This window comes from Aphelocoma coerulescens, chromosome 1 (genome assembly GCF_041296385.1).
Source record: "Aphelocoma coerulescens isolate FSJ_1873_10779 chromosome 1, UR_Acoe_1.0, whole genome shotgun sequence".
Classification (NCBI taxonomy): Eukaryota; Metazoa; Chordata; class Aves; order Passeriformes; family Corvidae; genus Aphelocoma; species Aphelocoma coerulescens.
The window spans coordinates 39,628,394-39,647,826 of record NC_091013.1 but is presented as its reverse complement, the minus strand read 5'-3'; the positions used below and the strand labels follow the sequence as shown (position 1 = coordinate 39,647,826).

At 37.9% G+C, this 19,433-nt stretch overlaps 1 protein-coding gene across 3 annotated transcripts in view; it reads right to left on the bottom strand.

Moving 5' to 3' along the window:
- Positions 1-1,336: 1,336 nt before the first annotated feature.
- TMTC4 (transmembrane O-mannosyltransferase targeting cadherins 4) overlaps positions 1,337-19,433 on the bottom strand; it is a 57,013-nt gene continuing 38,916 nt past the window's right edge. For all 3 annotated transcript variants that reach the window (XM_069007832.1, XM_069007843.1, XM_069007853.1), the window contains 7 exons: positions 15,828-15,907; positions 15,548-15,655; positions 15,285-15,426; positions 14,431-14,545; positions 13,819-13,931; positions 6,906-6,975; positions 1,337-6,386 (listed from right to left, as the gene is read on the bottom strand). In XM_069007832.1, coding sequence (XP_068863933.1) covers positions 6,235-6,386; positions 6,906-6,975; positions 13,819-13,931; positions 14,431-14,545; positions 15,285-15,426; positions 15,548-15,655; positions 15,828-15,907 — 780 coding nt within the window. In that variant the 3' untranslated portion in view covers positions 1,337-6,234. The remainder of the gene's footprint in view (positions 6,387-6,905; positions 6,976-13,818; positions 13,932-14,430; positions 14,546-15,284; positions 15,427-15,547; positions 15,656-15,827; positions 15,908-19,433) is intronic.

Below are 19,433 nucleotides of genomic sequence, written 5' to 3'. Positions count from 1 at the left end.
GAAGCGTTTGGACAACACTCTTGGGCACATGGTGTGACTCTTGGGAATGGCCTTGTGCAGGGCCAGGAGCTGGACTTGGATGATCCCTATGGATCCCTTCAACTCAGGATATTCTATGACTGGAGCATAAAAGCACCATTCTGTAGCCTGGTTATGGGGACAGCAGGTGATATTTTGATGTCAGTCCCTCCTCCTTGACTAGTTACTAAGTGGAAGCCAGGTTGCATCTATTATAGACTATTCACTTCCTTACCCAATTACCATTCAATAATTCTATTCCACCTCTAACACTGGGTAGGATTGTTGCAAAATGTGGAATATGTAAAAATTTTCTTAAGAAAGGATGTTCTCTGATGTTTATTCTTTGTCTGCTTTTAAGCCTTATCAACAAGAAGGGATATTCAATCTGTGAAACAGACAACAGCTAACAAGCAAGCTCTAAGTGATGTCCAGGTGTTAGAAAAACAAATTACTTGGTAGAATTGCCTTGTTAGGGTTTAGGGCTTGACATGCTACAGAGATCTCAGACCTAGGGGAAGGTTAACAAAGCTTGGGAAGAAGGATGTACCACTGAGAGTGGACACAAAGAATGCAGAATTTACAGGCCACAAAGACATCTGGGAGAACTCCCAAGATAAAGAAGAAACTAATAAACCCAACCCAGCAACTGTACTGAAATCAGCACTGACTGGGTAAATGATAATTCCAGCAGGGGAAGATTGTGACCACCGGCTCATGGACCACTGACCCCAAAGAGGAAGACTGAACATGGGACTAATTAGCATGAGAAGCAAGAGAATCATTAACCAATAAAAGAATACCAATTAATAAGAGAACACGAATTCCTTTGTTTGCTAAAATGTATAAAGAGTAAAAGGTTTTGATAATTGGTGTGCATGATTTGTGCAATAACACTGAGCAGCCCAGGATTGTGCAACTCTGAAATAAATAATCAGTGTCTCTCTTAAGTGTGTCATTACTGGCTTGTTGTGCACTGGGTAACAAATCTGATTTTGGCAGAGAAGATTGCTCAGCATTTCGGGCAGTAGCTCCTGCTTTCTATATTTTATTGGTTTAGAGACTGAATTAATTAGTTAAGTATTCCATCGTTTTCTTCAAGTGCTGCTGTTTTTTGTTTGTTTGTTTAGGCACACACATTTAATATAAGTACACTCATGCTGAATCAAGATTTTGAACTGTTACTCTAAGAGGAAGGATGTCTTCCTGTATGTCCCAGTACTACTCTGCCAGGCCCATTAGGTTTCCTTCCTAGCTTGTAGCAGAACCCTGTATCAAAAACTTACTACAAAAATAAACACCATTGTCACAATTAAAATCTATGCAAAAAAAGATAGCAAAATGCAGATTTATTTCATGGCTTCAATTACAAATGTATTTACTTCCTGCTTAGCTGAAAATAAATTGGGGTGTACCACTGGCAATCTAAATGATTAACACTACATAAAAAAGTTCAGCTCAGAAATCACAAGCTACCAGTTTCAGTTCCTGTAGGGATTTTTCCTAACAAAAATATGTATTTTAAAAAGCCCTGAACCACTTGACATGTATCATCACTGACACACACTGAACACCCATGCCACAACACTGCAGCACAACTTTCTAATACAAAGTAATCAGTCCTCCAGTGCTCCATAGTCCATGCAGCTGTGCACATCCTCTTCCTTGGAGAGCTATGTAGTCCTTCTTCTTTAAAGCACACGGTCCAAGTTGCTGTGTTTATAACATTACATCTATGTACAACCACTTCACATTATTGTGGAGCCCAGCACAGAGTCTGAAGTGCCCTTTACTAGTAGCACCTGCTGCTCATGGTGTTCATGACAAAGTTTGGCTCCCTCAGCTTTCTTGTCACAGAAATCCAGCCATGTGATCTCACTTTCGTTTCTAGCAAATTTTAGTCTTTTCGAGTTAAACGTGCCCTCATAAACACACATTTGGTAGAGACACACCAAGAGCTGTGGAAGGAAGCACTATTCAGTGAAAGGGCCAAGTCGAGAAGCACATGGGTATCTACATGTAATGACAGGTATGTCAATGTACCAATGCTCATGTGAAATATGGGACACAGGCAGGAACCAGCAAATAAATACCAAAAGATATTGAAACAAAAAAACCTCACCATACTGAAACACACAATGCTATCACATTTAACATTCTAACAGCTACAGCTTGAAATAGTAACTGGAACTTAAAGAAGAAAATTAAATATCACTGTTGCAAATTTACAGTTGCTTTAGAATTGCTTTTTAAAATAGGAGTGAAGGACACTATTGAAAATTCAATTCAATAAGAAGTTGTTACTGTTCATTACAGAAACATAAGCTAGCAATGAATCAAACTGGACGTGAATGTTCTTTTTTCATACACAGAGATTTGATGTTCAATGCTTTATCAGTCATGTAAATTTATCAAAGTTAATTTGTTTTCTCCCATTCCCTCATTCAGCTACTCTCTGACTCTCAAGGCAAGTACCTGCCAGTTTGCTCCAATGCCAGTCTTTTAACATTCTTGGTGCCAATAATATATGAGAATGCTAGAGGTGTATGGGACCAGATTACTTCAACTGAAAGCAGCAGTGAGATTTTTCTTCATGTATATGAGCTGATCACCTTAGTCACACTTTGAAGTTAGTGAAGACGAATATCTCCTTCAACTACAACTTCTCACATCCTAAAGAAGTTTTTCTTCCCCCCAGTGACTACACAGAGAAACTAGGATGAAGGACTCAGATACAGGTATCTGAAGGAAAAAGTTCCCAGTGAATAGGCCCAATATTTTTAACAAACCATTCAAAAGTATTGTAGATTTTTATTTCTTAGTGCCCATAAACACACACACAATCCAAATCTCTAAAGTTTAAATACTAAGTATGAAATGAAATTAAATAACGGGGAACTTCATGTACATGGCATTGGTCTAGACACAAGAGAAACATACAATTAGAGAACTCCACTGGAAGTTTTTGGTGAAAAGAGACTAACATCCATAGCAGTCATTGTGACTATTTTTCTGACTCCATTCTGTGCATTAAATAATTCTGTATTTCTCTTCTCAGAACTGTATTTAAACAAGTAATCTTTCTCAAAAAGAAAAGAAAAAAGAAAAAAGGCTTCTTAATTTCCCTAGAGAATCAAACAGCCCAGCTGATAAGGAAACTTTAATCTTCTGTAATTAGCAATGGGAAAAAAAATACTGCACACTGGAAAGACAGACAATATCTGTAACTACAGTTATATACAAGCCCACTTTTTCTTCACCTTTTTCTCTTTAAAGTTGAGTGTTCTGCACTGTTCCAGGAGTCAGTTATGAGGTATGAAAAACCAATAAAAAGGTTAACATTATAACCATTTTAATAAAAGCCACTGCACTGTTTGCACTTTCAAAATATTTCTGAAAATAAAGTAAAAAAATATTTAGTATTCTTAAAAGTCTTAAGGAAATTTTTATTACAAAAGCAGTCATTGTGGCTTCTTTTGAACACAATTCTGCCGCAACATTACACTCAGACATATGGGTATGCTTCATATTACCATTATACAAGTAATCACATTGAATTTCTATAGCAGTGAATATTAATTATATAAAACAAATAAACCCTCACAAAAATATATACAGATAGCCAGAAAGCTAATCAAAAAGAAAGGATGTTGTCTGTACTGAAAAGTAAACACCATTTTCAAATGCTAACAAAACATTCAATTTATTTGTCTGTTTCTTCTGTCTAAGACTCTTGAGTAAAAAGACTTCCACAGAGGAATTTCTACAACTTTGGTTTATAATGACCTAGAAAGAATTCATACCTCATACATATTGATCTAGTAGATGTCTTTAAAGCTGATATGGAAAGCAACAGGGAAAGCTGTATTTGTGGACTTTATGATGAGAATAATAATTTAAACTCAGGATGTCATATTTCAAATATACAGAAAAGACCTGATTATATTAAACACATTTATCTCCTGCTATAAATTAGCTCATCCAGCTAGATCCCAACACTTTAATTTCTCATGACTGAAGAAGCAATGTGTTCTCCCCATCTGATTAATAGTAGGCTACATATGGAAGGCCTTAAGAGCCTGCTGTTTTCACTGAAGGGTGTATCTATTTCAGCACCTTTCAGATGCAAAAGTTGGTACTAAGCTATGCTGGTCATTGGATGATGATTAGCCATACTGGTGCAGTGTTCTGCTTACCAGATACTTGTTAAGGGGTATGCTAATATCATATTCAGAAACAAGTTTCTGAAAACTTTGTCCAGAAAAAATGGAAACAATTGCAACAGCTTTGTACCCTATGTGAACTAATTAGTCCTGCTGAGAAACAGGCTATATTTGCAGGAGAGGAGCACAGATCCATGCCTCTGGCACCCTGACTAAAACCAGTATGGCAACCTTCTGCATAATGAAGCCATGTTAGTTCGTTCAAAGCCAAAACTTGTGGATAGCACTGCACTGCCACAGCCTTACTGGCTAGATCTACAGTTAGTCTGGCAAAAATATTACATGAAAGTACCTGCATGACCTGTAGTACCCAAGCTAGCTTTGTCAGAAGATCCTTTGGTAGTTCTGCAGTATTGCAGTGTGCTCTGTAGACACACCTAGTTCTTGAAACAACTGTCTTTTCCAAGCAAATTTATAATGTAAAAGTAGCCTATGGGAGGTTCAAAACATGGCTCTATGGTGGTCAGATGAGAAGGTCACACAACATCCTGTCTTGTGTCAGGAATTTCCCCGACACTTTAAGTGGTTCCATGCATAGATGAGTTGTGTGTGGAGAATGTTAAACAGTCTCATATTAATCGATAGACATTTTAGGAAAGCTGCAAATACTGCACTGATCAGTTCCTTCCAGGGGACATGGCTGGCAAGAATAAAGGAACATGAAAAGACAGGTAAAGTTCCCCAGTTTTCATATCCAATAGCAAACTTCCCATCTTAAACAAACAAACACAAACATCTCAAAAAACCCCAAACAAACGGGAAAACGCAACCACCAGCAAATAAACAGACATGTGACTACTTCCTGAAGCAGGAATGTAAATATTAGTACATGACAAACAACTCTGGACAGCCAGAGTTCAAATGTGTATTAAAGCATAGCCCCTTTTGAGAGGTAACATGGTATCGACATAAAGCACCTCTGAGTCATCCCACATCGATGTTCTCAGTTTATGCATTAACAGCTATGCTTATTTATCTGCCCTTTCAGCAAACACGTGAGCCATGGGAGACAAAGGTGCGGCCAAGTTCTTCCAGGTAACAGATCAACAGCCAAGGTCAGGTCTTCTGCACAGTTACTCTTCCACAGAAATTATCTCTTTATTCCCCAGCAATATAGGAGCTGAAAGGTATAATGTCTTAAACCAGAAAGCACTGAATTGCCTGAGAACACAGCAATTAGCTCCTACAGACACTATACCGTATTTAGACCACTGACCTGCCACAGGAGCTAAAGCAATTCTGACTTGTCCATGTTGTCTGTGCTACGTGAGGCTGCCTGCAAGAACAGAAACTCTACCTGACTCCTCTGTTGCCTCATCTTCTTTTCATTAGCTGCTTGCTAAAATCTCCATCTCCATCTAAGAGTATTTTCTACACTCAAGCATACCTCAGCAGTACACCGGCCAAGAGATATTTATGGTCAAATCCTTGCCCTTATTTACTCCTGTACAAATCTGACACTTCACAGCCTAGAGACAGAAATGAGCATAAGGGCTTAACTCAAATTATATGAATAGACTGATGTGCTGGAGAGAATTCATTCTTCCACTGGCTCTGCAGGACTGGCACTGGAAGGCAGTAATAAAACAGAAGTGGACAGATATTTTTCATACTTGAAGAGATCAGGATTTAAACAGGAAATTGCACTTTTAAGTATCACTTTCAGAAATAAAACTGCCTCCTGCTATTCATCCTGCTACTAAAAAGTCAGATGAAGATATCAAATTACAAGTGTATGCTGTGAAATTCCATCTGCATTGCTTTCATTTACCTATAAAAATGTTCTAATGGACTTTAAAAGCAGTTCAAGTAAAAATAAAATGATCCCTCAAGCTGAAATGCTAGGATCTGTAGGAGGGCAATACTGGACATTCAAGTGTGCGGTGCTGGTGGTACTGTTTTTGAGAAATGATGACTGAATCCTGTACATGGTCAGAAGTACCCATGTAACAGTAGTCGTAAACAGCATGCACGGGCAACCTGAAAAGGAACATCAGGCACCGCCTTTCTTTTGCAACTGCTCCAGTTTTCTTCTTAAGAGGTTGTAGTTTTCCTTGGTTCCGGGTGCCATAGGATCAAGCTTCAGAGAGACTTCATAGTGCTTCTTTGCTAAGTCAAGGTTTCCCCAGCGATGATAAAGCACAGCTGGAACATCAATGGGGAATTTCATTAGCAATATTGTTGAATAACGTACAGTCTTGCCAATCACTTAGAAAACAACATTGAAGTATTTGTTTCCAGCAAGGGTCTGTCACTTGCTGGTGGCACAGTAGCTGCTTGTTCTGTTGCCAAATGCAGGAGCAAAGCCTGGGAGCAGAACTGGCATGGGAATGACGAAGGAATGAATTACAGTGGAGCCATAAATGGCAGCTCTTATCTGGTGAGCTCATTGCGGGTTACAAGCATAGCATAAATGAACCAATTTGCAGACACTGAAGTGCAGCTACCTCTGGGCTGGATTGTGCAGCCCTCTTGATCTGTCATATCGTGTGACAGCCTTTTCTGGTTTTAGTGCCCTGTTCTTCTGGCTGGCAGTTCTTCTAGAAAGTAAAATAGAAATCTGCCCAGCAGGAAGAAGGCTCAAAAGATTGCTTTTTCTTTTTAAACACAATGAATATGAAGCAGATAAAAAATACAGCTGATAAGAGTTAGAAAGGCTCTTACCCAAATTACCGTGATAACTGGCAGCATTTGGATTGGCTTTAATTGCCTTGAGGAACAAAGCTTCAGATTCCTGAATAATTTAAAATAACAAGTCATCAGGAAAGTCCATTCTCATATATACATAAAACAATGCCAAATTTACCCAGCATTGTAATTAAAAACCCGCTGAAATGATGCCCTATCTATATGATACCACCATATGAATATCCTGAGCCTGCCCGATCCTGTAGCTCAGGTGGCTACAGCCCCCTGGAAACAGTAATAATGCTACAAGTAAGTATCATGCTTTCACAGGCTGCTGTAATTTTAGCAGAAAGCTATTAAGCACTAGTGAAGTGTTTAATAACTCTTTACCTAAGTAAACTCTTACCTACTTTACCTAAATAACTCTTTACCTTTTGCTCTTTACCTAAAGTACCCTTTTTTTTTTTAATAGTTATAGTATTTTGAAACATTATCTGCTGAAGTTTTCCCTACTTGTGCAATCAAATTAAGGATAATGGAATTCAGTAGCTAAGCAAACTGCTTTTAGACACCTTTCCTTTTACAATAGTTTTAGCATCAAAAACAGGGGCATTGCAGTAAATCCCTTTCAAACACGTTTCAGTGTGGTTCCCAATGAAGAGTACCTGCGTACCTTTTATTTAAAAAATCATGCCAAATCATATCACGCTATACAACATCCTTCACATTTTCCTCACCAGTTATCTTCTCTGTATTACCACTTACAGTGTGTACTCTTAAGACTCTTGGTATCTGAGTACTTAGAAAACATCAGCTCCCTCACCAAATATTCAGAGAATAATTTACTGCTAAATTTATTCTCTAGTTAAAACAATTCTATTTTTCTGAACTAGCCGCTAATATAGATACTTTTTTCCCAGAGCATATTTCCTGCAGAAGTTTAAAAAGTCACAGGCCCCCAATCCAAATGAAGCATATTTACTCACTGACATGCAAGTTTAGATACTTGAGAACACATTTTACATAGATTCCTATGCTTTGCTTTAGGGAAAGTTGTTCATTCAGTTTCAATGCAAATGACTTGAAGATAAAATTACCTCAATGTGGTAGGCTTCCGTCTGAATGCACATACTTGCTGTCTGAGGTATGTGAGAACAGTAACATGAAGAAAAGTCCTTTCCTTTGTGCTAAGCTTTTACTGCTTAAAATATAACACAGGCTCTACTGAAAAAGAAAACCTGTCAGCCAGATTTTTGGTTCCACCATCTTCTCATGTCAAGCATGAAATAACTCTCTGTAAGGGCCCCTTCAGGGGAAAAGAAATTTCTGATGTCAAGACTGAGTCACTCAGCTCTGAGTGACTTAAGAGCCTCCCCATATGTCCAAATTCAAGCCCAAACTAAAAGCATTGCTGAGCACAGCTGAGGCTGCCATTCTCAAGGCAGGAGAGACTCATGCGGAAAGTGCCTTCATCTCCACAGGTCAAGGAAATTACAAACCCCAGGGTTCTCAGAGCTTCTCCAGTGGATGGCCACAAAGATGAGGGGACTGAAGCATCTCTGTTATGAGAAAAGGCAGAAGAAGCTGGGCCTGTTAAGCGTCCAGAAGAGATGACTGAGGGGGACCTCATCCATGTCTAAGTATCTGAAGGGAGTGTGCCAAAAGGATGGATCCAGGCACTTCTCATTCATGCCATGCAACAGCACAACAGGCAAGGAGCAGAAACTGATGCACAGGAAGTTCCACCTAAACATGAGGCAGAACGTCTTTACTGTACAGGTGACAGATCACTGGAACAGATTGACCAGAGGGGTTGTGGAGTGCCCTTCCCTGGAGATACTCAAAACCTGCTTGGATGGGATCCTGTGCAACCTGCTCTAGGTGAACCTGCCCTAGCAGGGGGTTGGATGAGACAATCTTCAGAGGTCCCTTCCAACCCTAAGCAATCTGTGATTCTAGTTTTGCTTCACTGACACTGAACTGTGCTGTAAATCAAGTCCCTCCTGATGGGAGAGAATTTGCTGAAAGTCCTTGTGAGGAGTTTCAAAGATAAACCGAGACTTTTCCTTGAGTTTCAATGCTTCCAGATAGTTGTTTATTAAGTCTTATCAGAGAAACAGAGCCACTAGTATGACCCAGGTATAGCATAGAAGACAGAAAAGCAGGAGTGAGCTCTAGTTATCAAGATTTACACAGCTTTTAAAGATATTTTAACCAATAGTTAGTAAAAACGTACATTATTTTCACTTTCCTACCAATTATTCAGTAACATGACTAAGAACTGCAGAATTTTCGATCCAATCATTCCAAACTACTTTTACTGCAAAACATGGAGTAGTAGAAGAAGGAGAAGAAGGTTTAGAGAACAACAATCCTTCATTTTGATATTTTTTACTCTTATCTATGTACTACAAAGAGAAGCCCAAAACCTCTAAATTTTTCACCCTGTGACAATCTTACATAGTAGTCTATCACCTAATTCACACCACTGTATTTTCTAGTTCTTATCTGACTGTTGGTAATTTTTTCCAAGGTTTGAAGCTAAAACAGTGTTGTTCAGGGGGGTAAGAACCCTTAAAAACAGGCAAAGAAATATTCTTGGCACTCTGGGTTCCTACATTTCGGGACAAGGAATACTTGGATAGGAGTTAACAAGGGAACAAGATGCCGGCAAATTTAAGAGTATATGACTCCATAGTGCAAATTCTAGCATTACTTTTCTATGGCATGAGCAACTGCTCCAGCATTCTCATACCCAGACTATTAAAGTTCCTGGATGCATTGGTCTCTTTGAAACCCATACTATTTACTGACTTCATTCATGTTTTGGATGATGGGACTGAAAGCAGTTCCAAAACTTTACAGATAGCACCTAAGAGGAGGGTGTGAGAAATACACTGGAGGAGAGAACAGCTACTTGGAGGGACCTGGGCAGGGCAGGGCAGAGAAACAGACTAGCAGGAATCACAGAATGGTTGAGGCTGGACTGGACCTCTGACCATGTGATTTCCTCTGTTAGCACTTTGAGACCACACCTGAAGTATGTGTTCAGGCTGGGGGTCTCCATTACATGAAAGACACAGACATACTCCAGTGAGTCTTGCAGAGAGCCACAGAGGTGTTAAAGGCTGGAGCACAGGACATGCAAGGAACAGATGAGAGAAACAGATCTTTTCAGGCTTCAGGAGAGAAGATGAAGGTGCTGCCTATAACTGCTTGATGAGATAATACATGGAAGATGGAAACAGAATCTTCTCACATGTAAGATGGGATGAGACATAATGGATGCAAGATGGCATACAAGAAATACCAATAAAGGAAACATCAATTTTTTTTTTATCATAAAGTTGGTCAAGCATTGAAACATGCTGTCCAGAGAGGTTTTAGAATCTCTATCCACAGAGATACTTAGGATTCAACTGGAACTGGCCCTGGTTTGGGTTAGGGGTTGGATTAGAGACTCAAAAATATGGCAAGAGGTTCAAGATAACCTCCTCTTTTCATACAACTCTGCAGTCCTAAAAATCAACAGTGGATTGGCACTTGAAACCATGTAGTAATTTTAAGTCGCACAAAGCTGTATTTTTTCCCACTCCAAATTTTAGTATTTTGGCTTAATAAGTAAATCTCTTTTTTCCTCACTGGGCAGGTTAACACCAATCAAAATGAAAGATATGCTGACCATTTAATTCAGTCTTTTGCCTAAAAGTTGCCACCTACACAGAGCAGAAGCACCTAATGTACAGATTTGCATCCTTTCACTGTTGAAGCCCAGTGGGACAACACGTGCAGTGTGCTTCCAGATAATTTAATGAAATAGATATTCAAGAGCTGGCTGCCATTACCATACATCTTCAACTCCATGCTCAGAATATTTTTATCACCACTACTTTGCTCAGCAGCTAGTAGAAGCATACTGGTTGATTAAAGGCTATTTAAGGTGCATCATATTCATATTACTGTGGATATATGGAGTAAATATATCAGTACATCAATGATATTTCAGATTGCTGCATCTTGCCAAATCTTTAAGTGTTGCCAAGAAACTTGCAGCTTCCATATAGCAAAGGCTTGGGGTAAGCACACTGCATTCCATCTGCTGCCAAGGCCACAAAATTGTAGTCTGGCTTTATTTCAAATACAAAAAATGCTGAATGGTTTCAATTTATTGCACTTTTTACAGAAAAAAGCATAGATGTATACATAACAAAAATATAGCACACATCTTTTTCAAGGAACTAAAGATAGCTTGGTTCTTCATCCAGTGAGATAAGAACAAGCAATTAAAGGAGAATCTAACTTGGTATAACAGACGTTAATTAAAAAACCCAAACAAAACCACAGGAACAGCTCATCCTTTATGTGCTTTTCCTTCTGGAACAATAAATCATTTATCGGTCAATGAAAAAAAAAAATAAAGGGCTATTTTTTATTTTTTGTGACGTAGGAAACCTATCTTCTGCTGAAAATCAAAGTGCATTTGAAACTGAAGGACAATGTTGTGTGCTTATTGGAAGGAAATCTCTCACAACATCATAAAACTTTTTTGACTCAATGTCTTTTAAATTAAGAGATAACAAAAATCCCCAGAACAAATCTTCCTTTGTGGCAACAAAGCCAATGTAGTAGCAACTTTTATACAGACACATAATAAGTAACCTAATAAATTAAATGCCTGAGGTTATACAACACATCAGACACAGCCAGGCAGCACTCTGAAAATTACCTCCCATCACCTTGACAGTCTCCATCCCCCGTTCCTCCCCTCCAATTCCATTCAATAAAAATCCTTGAAGAGCCATCCACTTCTCTGTTTTTACATGGTGAGGGGGTGGACAAGAAACCTGAAATTTTCATGCTTATTTTTGGTCAGTAAGCATTCTCCCATTACAAACAAATCTGTATCTCCTCTTTCCAGGCAATGCAAAATACAGCTGCTGAGATCATAACCTTTGTAAGCGAGCCCACTTTCCAATTCCCTTAATTTGCTCTCCCTGTTATAACCCATCAGTTTTAAGTGACTAGTTAAGCTCTGCACAAACCTACTACTCCATTTTGAACTACTAAAACACTCACTGGCACTCTGCTTTTTTTCTGGGCTCCACTATTCCTTTTGCTTTTTTCAGAATGTGGACTTAAAAGCTGCACTTTCCCCTACTCTTACTTCTATTTTGTCTCCAACATGTTCTCCTGCAGCATAATAACTTTCAGGGCTGGCAATCAAAACCACTGTCTTCTTTTTTATTTTTTAAATCCACTAAGACAGACTTGATTCTCCTACACCTGGAAAAGTTTTCTATCTTATTTTCAACTTATTTTTTCTACTTTACTTCATTATAAATGCTCTTTATTCTGTCATGCTACATATTCTTCCCAATGATTGACTATAAAATCCTCTATTCTTCCACAGTCATGACTCACCAAAATAATTCTAGCAATTACCTCCTCCATAATCTCATACCTTATGCATTCTGGATGTTAATTTGTATCCTTCTGGAACTTTGTTAAACTAACCTAAAATATATATTTTATAACAGTCTCAGGTGGAGAGAGAAAAGAATTAGAGCATACAGGAAAAAAACCCAGCCAGTTTAGAAAAACAGCAACAGGCTGTTTAACAGTATCACTAATGCAAACAAAAGCAAGTGCTGGGTTCTCACAGGCCCTGGCTTCACATGTGGACAGGTCAGGACTCCACAGCTGAACAATACTGTAGAAATTTAAGTGGTCACATTAACTGCTGGACAAATGTATATATTTTGAGAATCATGGAATCATTAAAGTTGGAGAAGACCTTTAAGATCATGAGGTCCAACTGTCAACCCAGCACCACCACCATGTTCACCATTAAACCATGTCCTCAAGTGCCATATCCACACATTTCTGGAACTCTTCCAGGGATGGTGACTCCACCACTTCCCTGGGCAATCTGGTCCAATGTTTTACAACCTCTTTTATGAAAAAAATTTCCTACTATCCAATCGAAACCTTCCCTGGTGCAACTTAGGCCACTTCCTCTTGTCAAGTTTCATATCATAAAATCTTCTTACTTTGTATACAAATGAGGATGTTCCTTCAGTGCTGCTAACATTATCACTACCAAAAAGACATCAAACCCCTTAAAAGCCAAGCTTTGGTAAATGATGTTTTTCTGAGGAACACCAGAATTTGATTATTAATTTTTCCCTATCATATACATAAATCACTGACTATAGAATCAGTTTAAACAACTAACTATATTAAATGTGTATGATTTATTCTCTATCAGCTCACACAATTCCCTTTGGAAAACAAGTCAATCTCCTCAGTTTCATTACATTTACTACTTGCAAATAAAGGTAGCTAATGCTGAGGTACCACTCACAGGCTGGTCCACTGCATCCCAGAGAAAGTTCAACACATTGCTCAATGGACTTTCTCTCATAGTATTCTGAGATCACCCAGGTATCCCATCCTCAATCTGGGATTAACAAACTTGTATTATTGTATTTTAGATAGCATCTGAGGCAAAAAGGCTAGAATTCTTATCTATCTATATTCACAGAACACATAGCAAAAGCACAAGGACTAGCCTGTCCCCTCCAATTTGAGTTCCTGAAACAAGGTCTCTAATTCAATGCAGGCTCTCTCCCTCGGCAGTGAAGCAACACAAGACCCTAACTGCCCTCTAGTGTGCTTAAGAGCCTATTTCTCTCCACTGACCACTGACATAGTGTAGGGCAGTGACATTTGTAACCCAGGCATCTAAAATAAGGAGAAATAAGCTCAAGCCAGAATCACACACCAACACTGTGACAGAAAGGGGCACTGAAACCTGATTATCTAAGTCATAGTCCACAATGATGTCCTCAAACGGTTTCTACAAAAGATTTAGATGGAGTTTAATTGAGGGAAAAATCCCAACTAAACCAGCCCAAAGCCCTACAGTCAAAAAGATCTAGTTACCTACCTTATATTTTTGTGATTTCCCCAGTACATTAGCCAAGGAAAACATAAGGGAATGATCATTAGGTATTAATTCTAGGGCTTCTCTTCCAACTGCTTCTGCTTGAGCTAGATTGCCTGGGAGCCCAGGCAGAAGAAAAAGAGAAGGCATGTTTCAACACAGCATTATTAGTTACTTTTCATGATGCAAGCACACATATTTTACAAATAGCCAATTGCATAGTTTTTTAAAGAAAACCAGGTACCACATACACACACAAATGTAAAATCCTGCAGACTCAGGCAATAGAAGCTCTTCATTTTGTTTTCAACACGTAACACCTTCAGAAGAACAACAAAGCACAGATGAAAAAGTTCTGGAATTTAATCTATAATACAAACATGCTTGCACGTTGATGGCATTTCAAGTAAGTATCAGAAATTCAATGTATCGGCTGGATTTCAAGTGATGCTGTAAAATCACTGAGTCAGAAGGCATTCTTATATCATTAGAGAGTGTCTGTCTGGGTAGCCAAATAAGAAGTAGAGATCCTTTTACATAAAAACAGATAAAGTTTTAAGTTTTTCTAGACACTGAATTATTCATTGAAACATTCAAATAGACTTCCGTGTCTACCTGTGTTATCAAGCAGTATTATCATATTGTTCCAAGCCAAACTGTGCTCTGGTTTTAGGACTGTAGCATTCCTCCATGCATTCAATGCATCTATATGGCGATTCAAATCTGCATACTAAGACAAAAGAAAAATCCAGTAATTTTGTTATTACTTGCTTTATTTTCCTCTCATGCACTAAAGACACTAAAGAGTTGTTAACGTCTTGCTCCTTTCTAGTATGACTTCTTTTTATATAAATAAGATATGTAATAATATGAAGATACGTAATAATATGAAGATATGTAATAATATGTAATAAATAAGAAATGTAAAAGGAATACTCTTGTAGTATGGAAGATGAGAGTGCTATATACTAATTTTCCTTTTTTTTTCTCTGGGAGCGAGGCTTGTCTTCAAATATGCATGTACCAATAGAATAAGGAGAAGAGAGAGCACACAACTTAGAAATCTGCACAAGAGAATTAGTAAATATTTAATGTACATATTTCTAAGAATCTAATTTGAATTTTTCAGCATAGTTCTACTAGATAACAATATACTAATGAATGCAAAACAGTCTAATATTGGGAAATGATTAATAGTATCTTTTGGGAAAAAAAAATTAAAATCTGTATTTTTGTTTATACTTCTTTATATGATAAAGTAGGATTACCAAAGGTTGTATGGAAGGAAGTATACCAGGAAAGCTATAGGAAAAGCTACTGAAAGTATGAAATCAGCCTCAACCACAATACAAGGAAACTGGGGTAACTATCAGCTTTTAACAGTACAGCAGAATTATATAAATCTATCTATATATACACACACACAGAGACACACAGATTCCAGTCATAGCTATCATTTAAGCACTTACCAACCGCCCTAAATTGTAGTAACAATCTGGGTATTTTTTTCTGTGTTTAATTGCTGTCCAGTAGCTTTGCTCTGCCTCTTCAAACCTTCTTAAACTGTTCTGTACTATTCCTAGATTCATCCACGCAGCAGCAAAATCAGGTCTGGGCAAATCGGGAAAAAACACCAAGAGAGAGGACAATTAAACATTTGAAACACAAGATCCTATTGTATCATTTTGGCTCAGGTGGTGCAAAAAACTGCTTAGCATTGGTCTAAACATACTGTATTTGCACAGCTAAGGACAGCAACTCCTCTGCTTCATGGAGCTCATTTCTTTCTTTCAGAATATTTCCAAGGTTGTTCATGGCATGTACATATTTTGGATTCAACCTAAAATTTAAAATTTAAGAGATTATTATTATGTATGGACATGTATTAATATATGCAAATTGCTAACTCTGCAATGCTGCAGAACATGAAAATGAATACCTAAGCATTTTCTTCATGTTAAACATGAAAGCAGTTTTAGGACAGATCATTAAAGCAGTAAAATTTCTAATACCTTACAGCTTCTCTGTAGTATTTGATTGCAGCACTTTGATTTCCTTTGTCAGCCAGGTTTTTGCCAACATTGTAGTGTACCTGAAAACACAGATGGATATTCCACCAGATGTCACACAGTCAGATATTTTGTGGAACCAAGTAGCTAAAAATTCTTTCTCCAAAAGGAAACAGTCAGCACTTGTGTAATTCACTGCTGGCTTTTGGTGTAGGTTGATATTTAAAACTGGACAGTTCATACAATGAAGACAGTAAGAAAAAATCTGAGGAATATATTAATAGATCAGTTTACCTGTTCCAGATATTTAAGAGAGATTATTCACTTCCTAGTTTTATAAATGAGATCACCACACCTTTCACAAGACACTTTGTATTGGAGACCTCCTGCTCTTAATGTCGTTTATTTGTCAGGTAAGTAAGAGAAAGTCTGACTCAAATGAAATCTATCATAGCAGAAGAAACACTACAGCAATGTGTCAATTAAACTTTGTTTTCATTATACCATAAACTAGAAGAAGCTCAACATTCACAGAAAAACCAAACAAAAGGTAACAGATAGACACAATTATTGTCTTAGGATAAAAATGAACCAAAGGGCATTTCTGAAATAACAGCAACATGTTGAAGACGTTGCCTGCTAAAAACTGAAGAATGAAGGAAGGATCTAGAGCTTTCAGACTACAGGGAGGAAGGTACATCATCCTGATTTATGGCAGGAGTAAATAGGAATAAATATATTTCAGGACAAATCTGAGTTGGAAGACATCTCAAATCCTACTTTAAGACAAATCTCAGACTATGTCACCTGCTTGAAAACTACTGTGAATATTGACTCTTGAAAAGAGATTTCTCAGTACCTGGATCAGGACTCATTATTTAGATTACCTTACTATTTGAAATCAATTTGTACATACTTCATCTAAAACAAACACATACAGTAATTTCTTCCAAACTTTGAAAATCCAATTTAAAAACACAGTAATAATTTCAGATTGAAGTCCAAAAAGATAGCTTTGTAATGTACTTAGATAAGTCCAACTCACCTTCTGCATTCAAAAAAGGATTTTCTCTGACGTGTCCATTAACTGAAAAATGCTAATTGCAGTTGGCACAGTATTGATCCAACACACACAATTGTTGGAGCCTGGTTGTTAGGGTATTTAATGGTTGAATTTCATCTCTATATGATTGTAACTACGTAGTAACATACCATCAACAAACAAAGTTAAGGACATTTTCCACGCTTTCTTAATGGGCGAAAAAGTATTTTCACTGGTTTTAAGGAGAGCAGAGATACTATAAAGCTTAGTAAGCATGCACAGAGGCAGCTCCTCACACTATAACATATAAAATAGCACACAAATTCAGCATCCCATAAAAGCAGTTCTAGCACAGCATCCATGAAGAAAAGAATCCTGGCACTGTGTTGTACATTCATAAAAATATGACAAGGCCCAGGGAAAAGAAGCAACAGAACGGTACATTTATATCAAGAAATAACCAAACAAAGATCAATTGAGTGTGTCAAAAAATACAAAAAGATGGTGCAGCATTTTCCCAGGAACCAGTAAAATAAAATGAAGTACCCTGAAAGATGTTTCTTAGGACTGAATTCTATTTATATATCTCTTCCAGAAATTTTTCAGAACACTAACATTCTTACCAAACTGGATTGCTCTGATTATATATGCTGAAGATCACATATTCAAATTTCACCCAGATAAAAGATAAATTGTGGCAACACAGAAGAAATACTTAAAGATGTCACTGAATACTGTATGTTAGCCCTTGAAGTGTAGATACAAAAATGCTGCTAGCAAGGATTTTCCTGTTATTTTCTAAGTCCATGAGAGACTTTTCTCTCTCACAGAAGAGGTGGCAGGGAATGTAAACAACCAAGCCACCTGCAACCTTGAAAAGTCTTGTTTAAGGTATAGTAGAAAAATATTTTGACAATGGATGTTTTAGGATTTTAGCCAATCACCCCCAAGGGGTGGCTGGTCCTTTGTCCAATTAGACTATGAAGAAAAAAGTCTATAAAAGAGTTTGTAAAATAATTAAATAAATCAATCTTGCTGCACCACTCCTGCCTGCTGGATCTTCTCCTCCTCCTCCTCCCTATGGCTGCGGGACACGGTGCTATACCGTAGGAACCAGGCCTGCGGTAATACTTGAAGTACCTGACTTTACCCTTCAGTATCAGCAAACAAAATTATATTTAACTTGATTCAATTTCATTCTTTAAGAAGCTTTACAAAATGAAATTTGACTAAAGACTGGGACAGAGCAGATGAGAAAAATCTTGGTGTGCACCAACCACTCAGTCTTTCACATGCCAGCTATCTTGTGTTAGGAAACAGCACTTCACTTTCTATCTTTCACAGGTTTATTTTTTTAACGTGTAGTATCTTCACGTCAATTTTTTTTCCCCAAAAGTAGCATCAGAAAGAGTATTTTTCTCACATAAACAGAATTGTGCAGTCTGAAGAAAACTGAGAGATATCAATTCTCTCAAGTCAAAACATCAAATGACGTATTAAGTGCACTTTTGTGAACTGAACTACAAAGATGTACTATAGTCTATTGAAGCTGATAGCACAACAATTTAAATAAACTACTAGCATTTTCAGTGGTGTATTTCTTTTGTCCTCAGCTCTAGCTTCTGTGTGAAAGGAAATGATGTTTCTATACAATACTCCCAAAAATGAAGGGCTCCTTGGTGTATGTAGGTTTTCTAATTTCCCTTTAAGTGAAATTGTAGCTTTAGTTCTTAATATGGTGGTGACAAGGAAGGGAAGAGGGGAAAAAACCTAAACCAAACATACCAAAAGAAGTGTCCAGCCTACTGTAAATATCCAATGACAAAACCAGTTCTGCAATGGGTTGTAAGATGCAGTAACTTCCTGCTCTTAAGAACAGAACCAGCAAATGGTTTCCAGGCACATATGGTCATTTGAGAGGTGCAGGTTACTTCTGCCATCCAGCCATGTCTCTCACTTCACTGGCCACGGCAGAGAGATGCCAAGGTCAGCCTTTAGCTCCCTTAAAGCAGGCCTGCAGTAACCACCTGCTGTCTGCTGAGCACAAGGTGTGACTCTCCTGCACAACACAGGGACATAAGTGCTTTCTATGTACCAATTGGTGGGAAGGATCTGGTCTTTAATAATGAGGGGCCAGTGAGTTGTTTTAAATTTCATCTCTAGAGGTGTGGTTCTTCTGCTTTTGGCAGATACTGTGCATGCCAGCCTGGGAGGGAAGATCTTCCTTTTCTGGTTAAACATTTAAGAGCAGACAGAGCCCTTCCTTATTAAATGATTAAATATTAACTGGAAATGATGTATTACATTATACCCAGATGATCCTTTATCAATCTTAAACAGGTAATTACTTTACAGTAGTAGCTCTAAAAGGAGCATTCTCAGGGATGCATAACAACATAGAATTCTCTGAAATCTAGACAATCAGGTAAAAATACTCTAGGGTAGAACCTACTTTCTCTCAACAGGCATGTGTTGTTTAATTAACATAACCATGGCATCACAGCCTAGCCAAGGAATAGGCTCTAAGTGTTTGTCTGTTTGCAATACTTCAATCAGCCTAAGAAGCC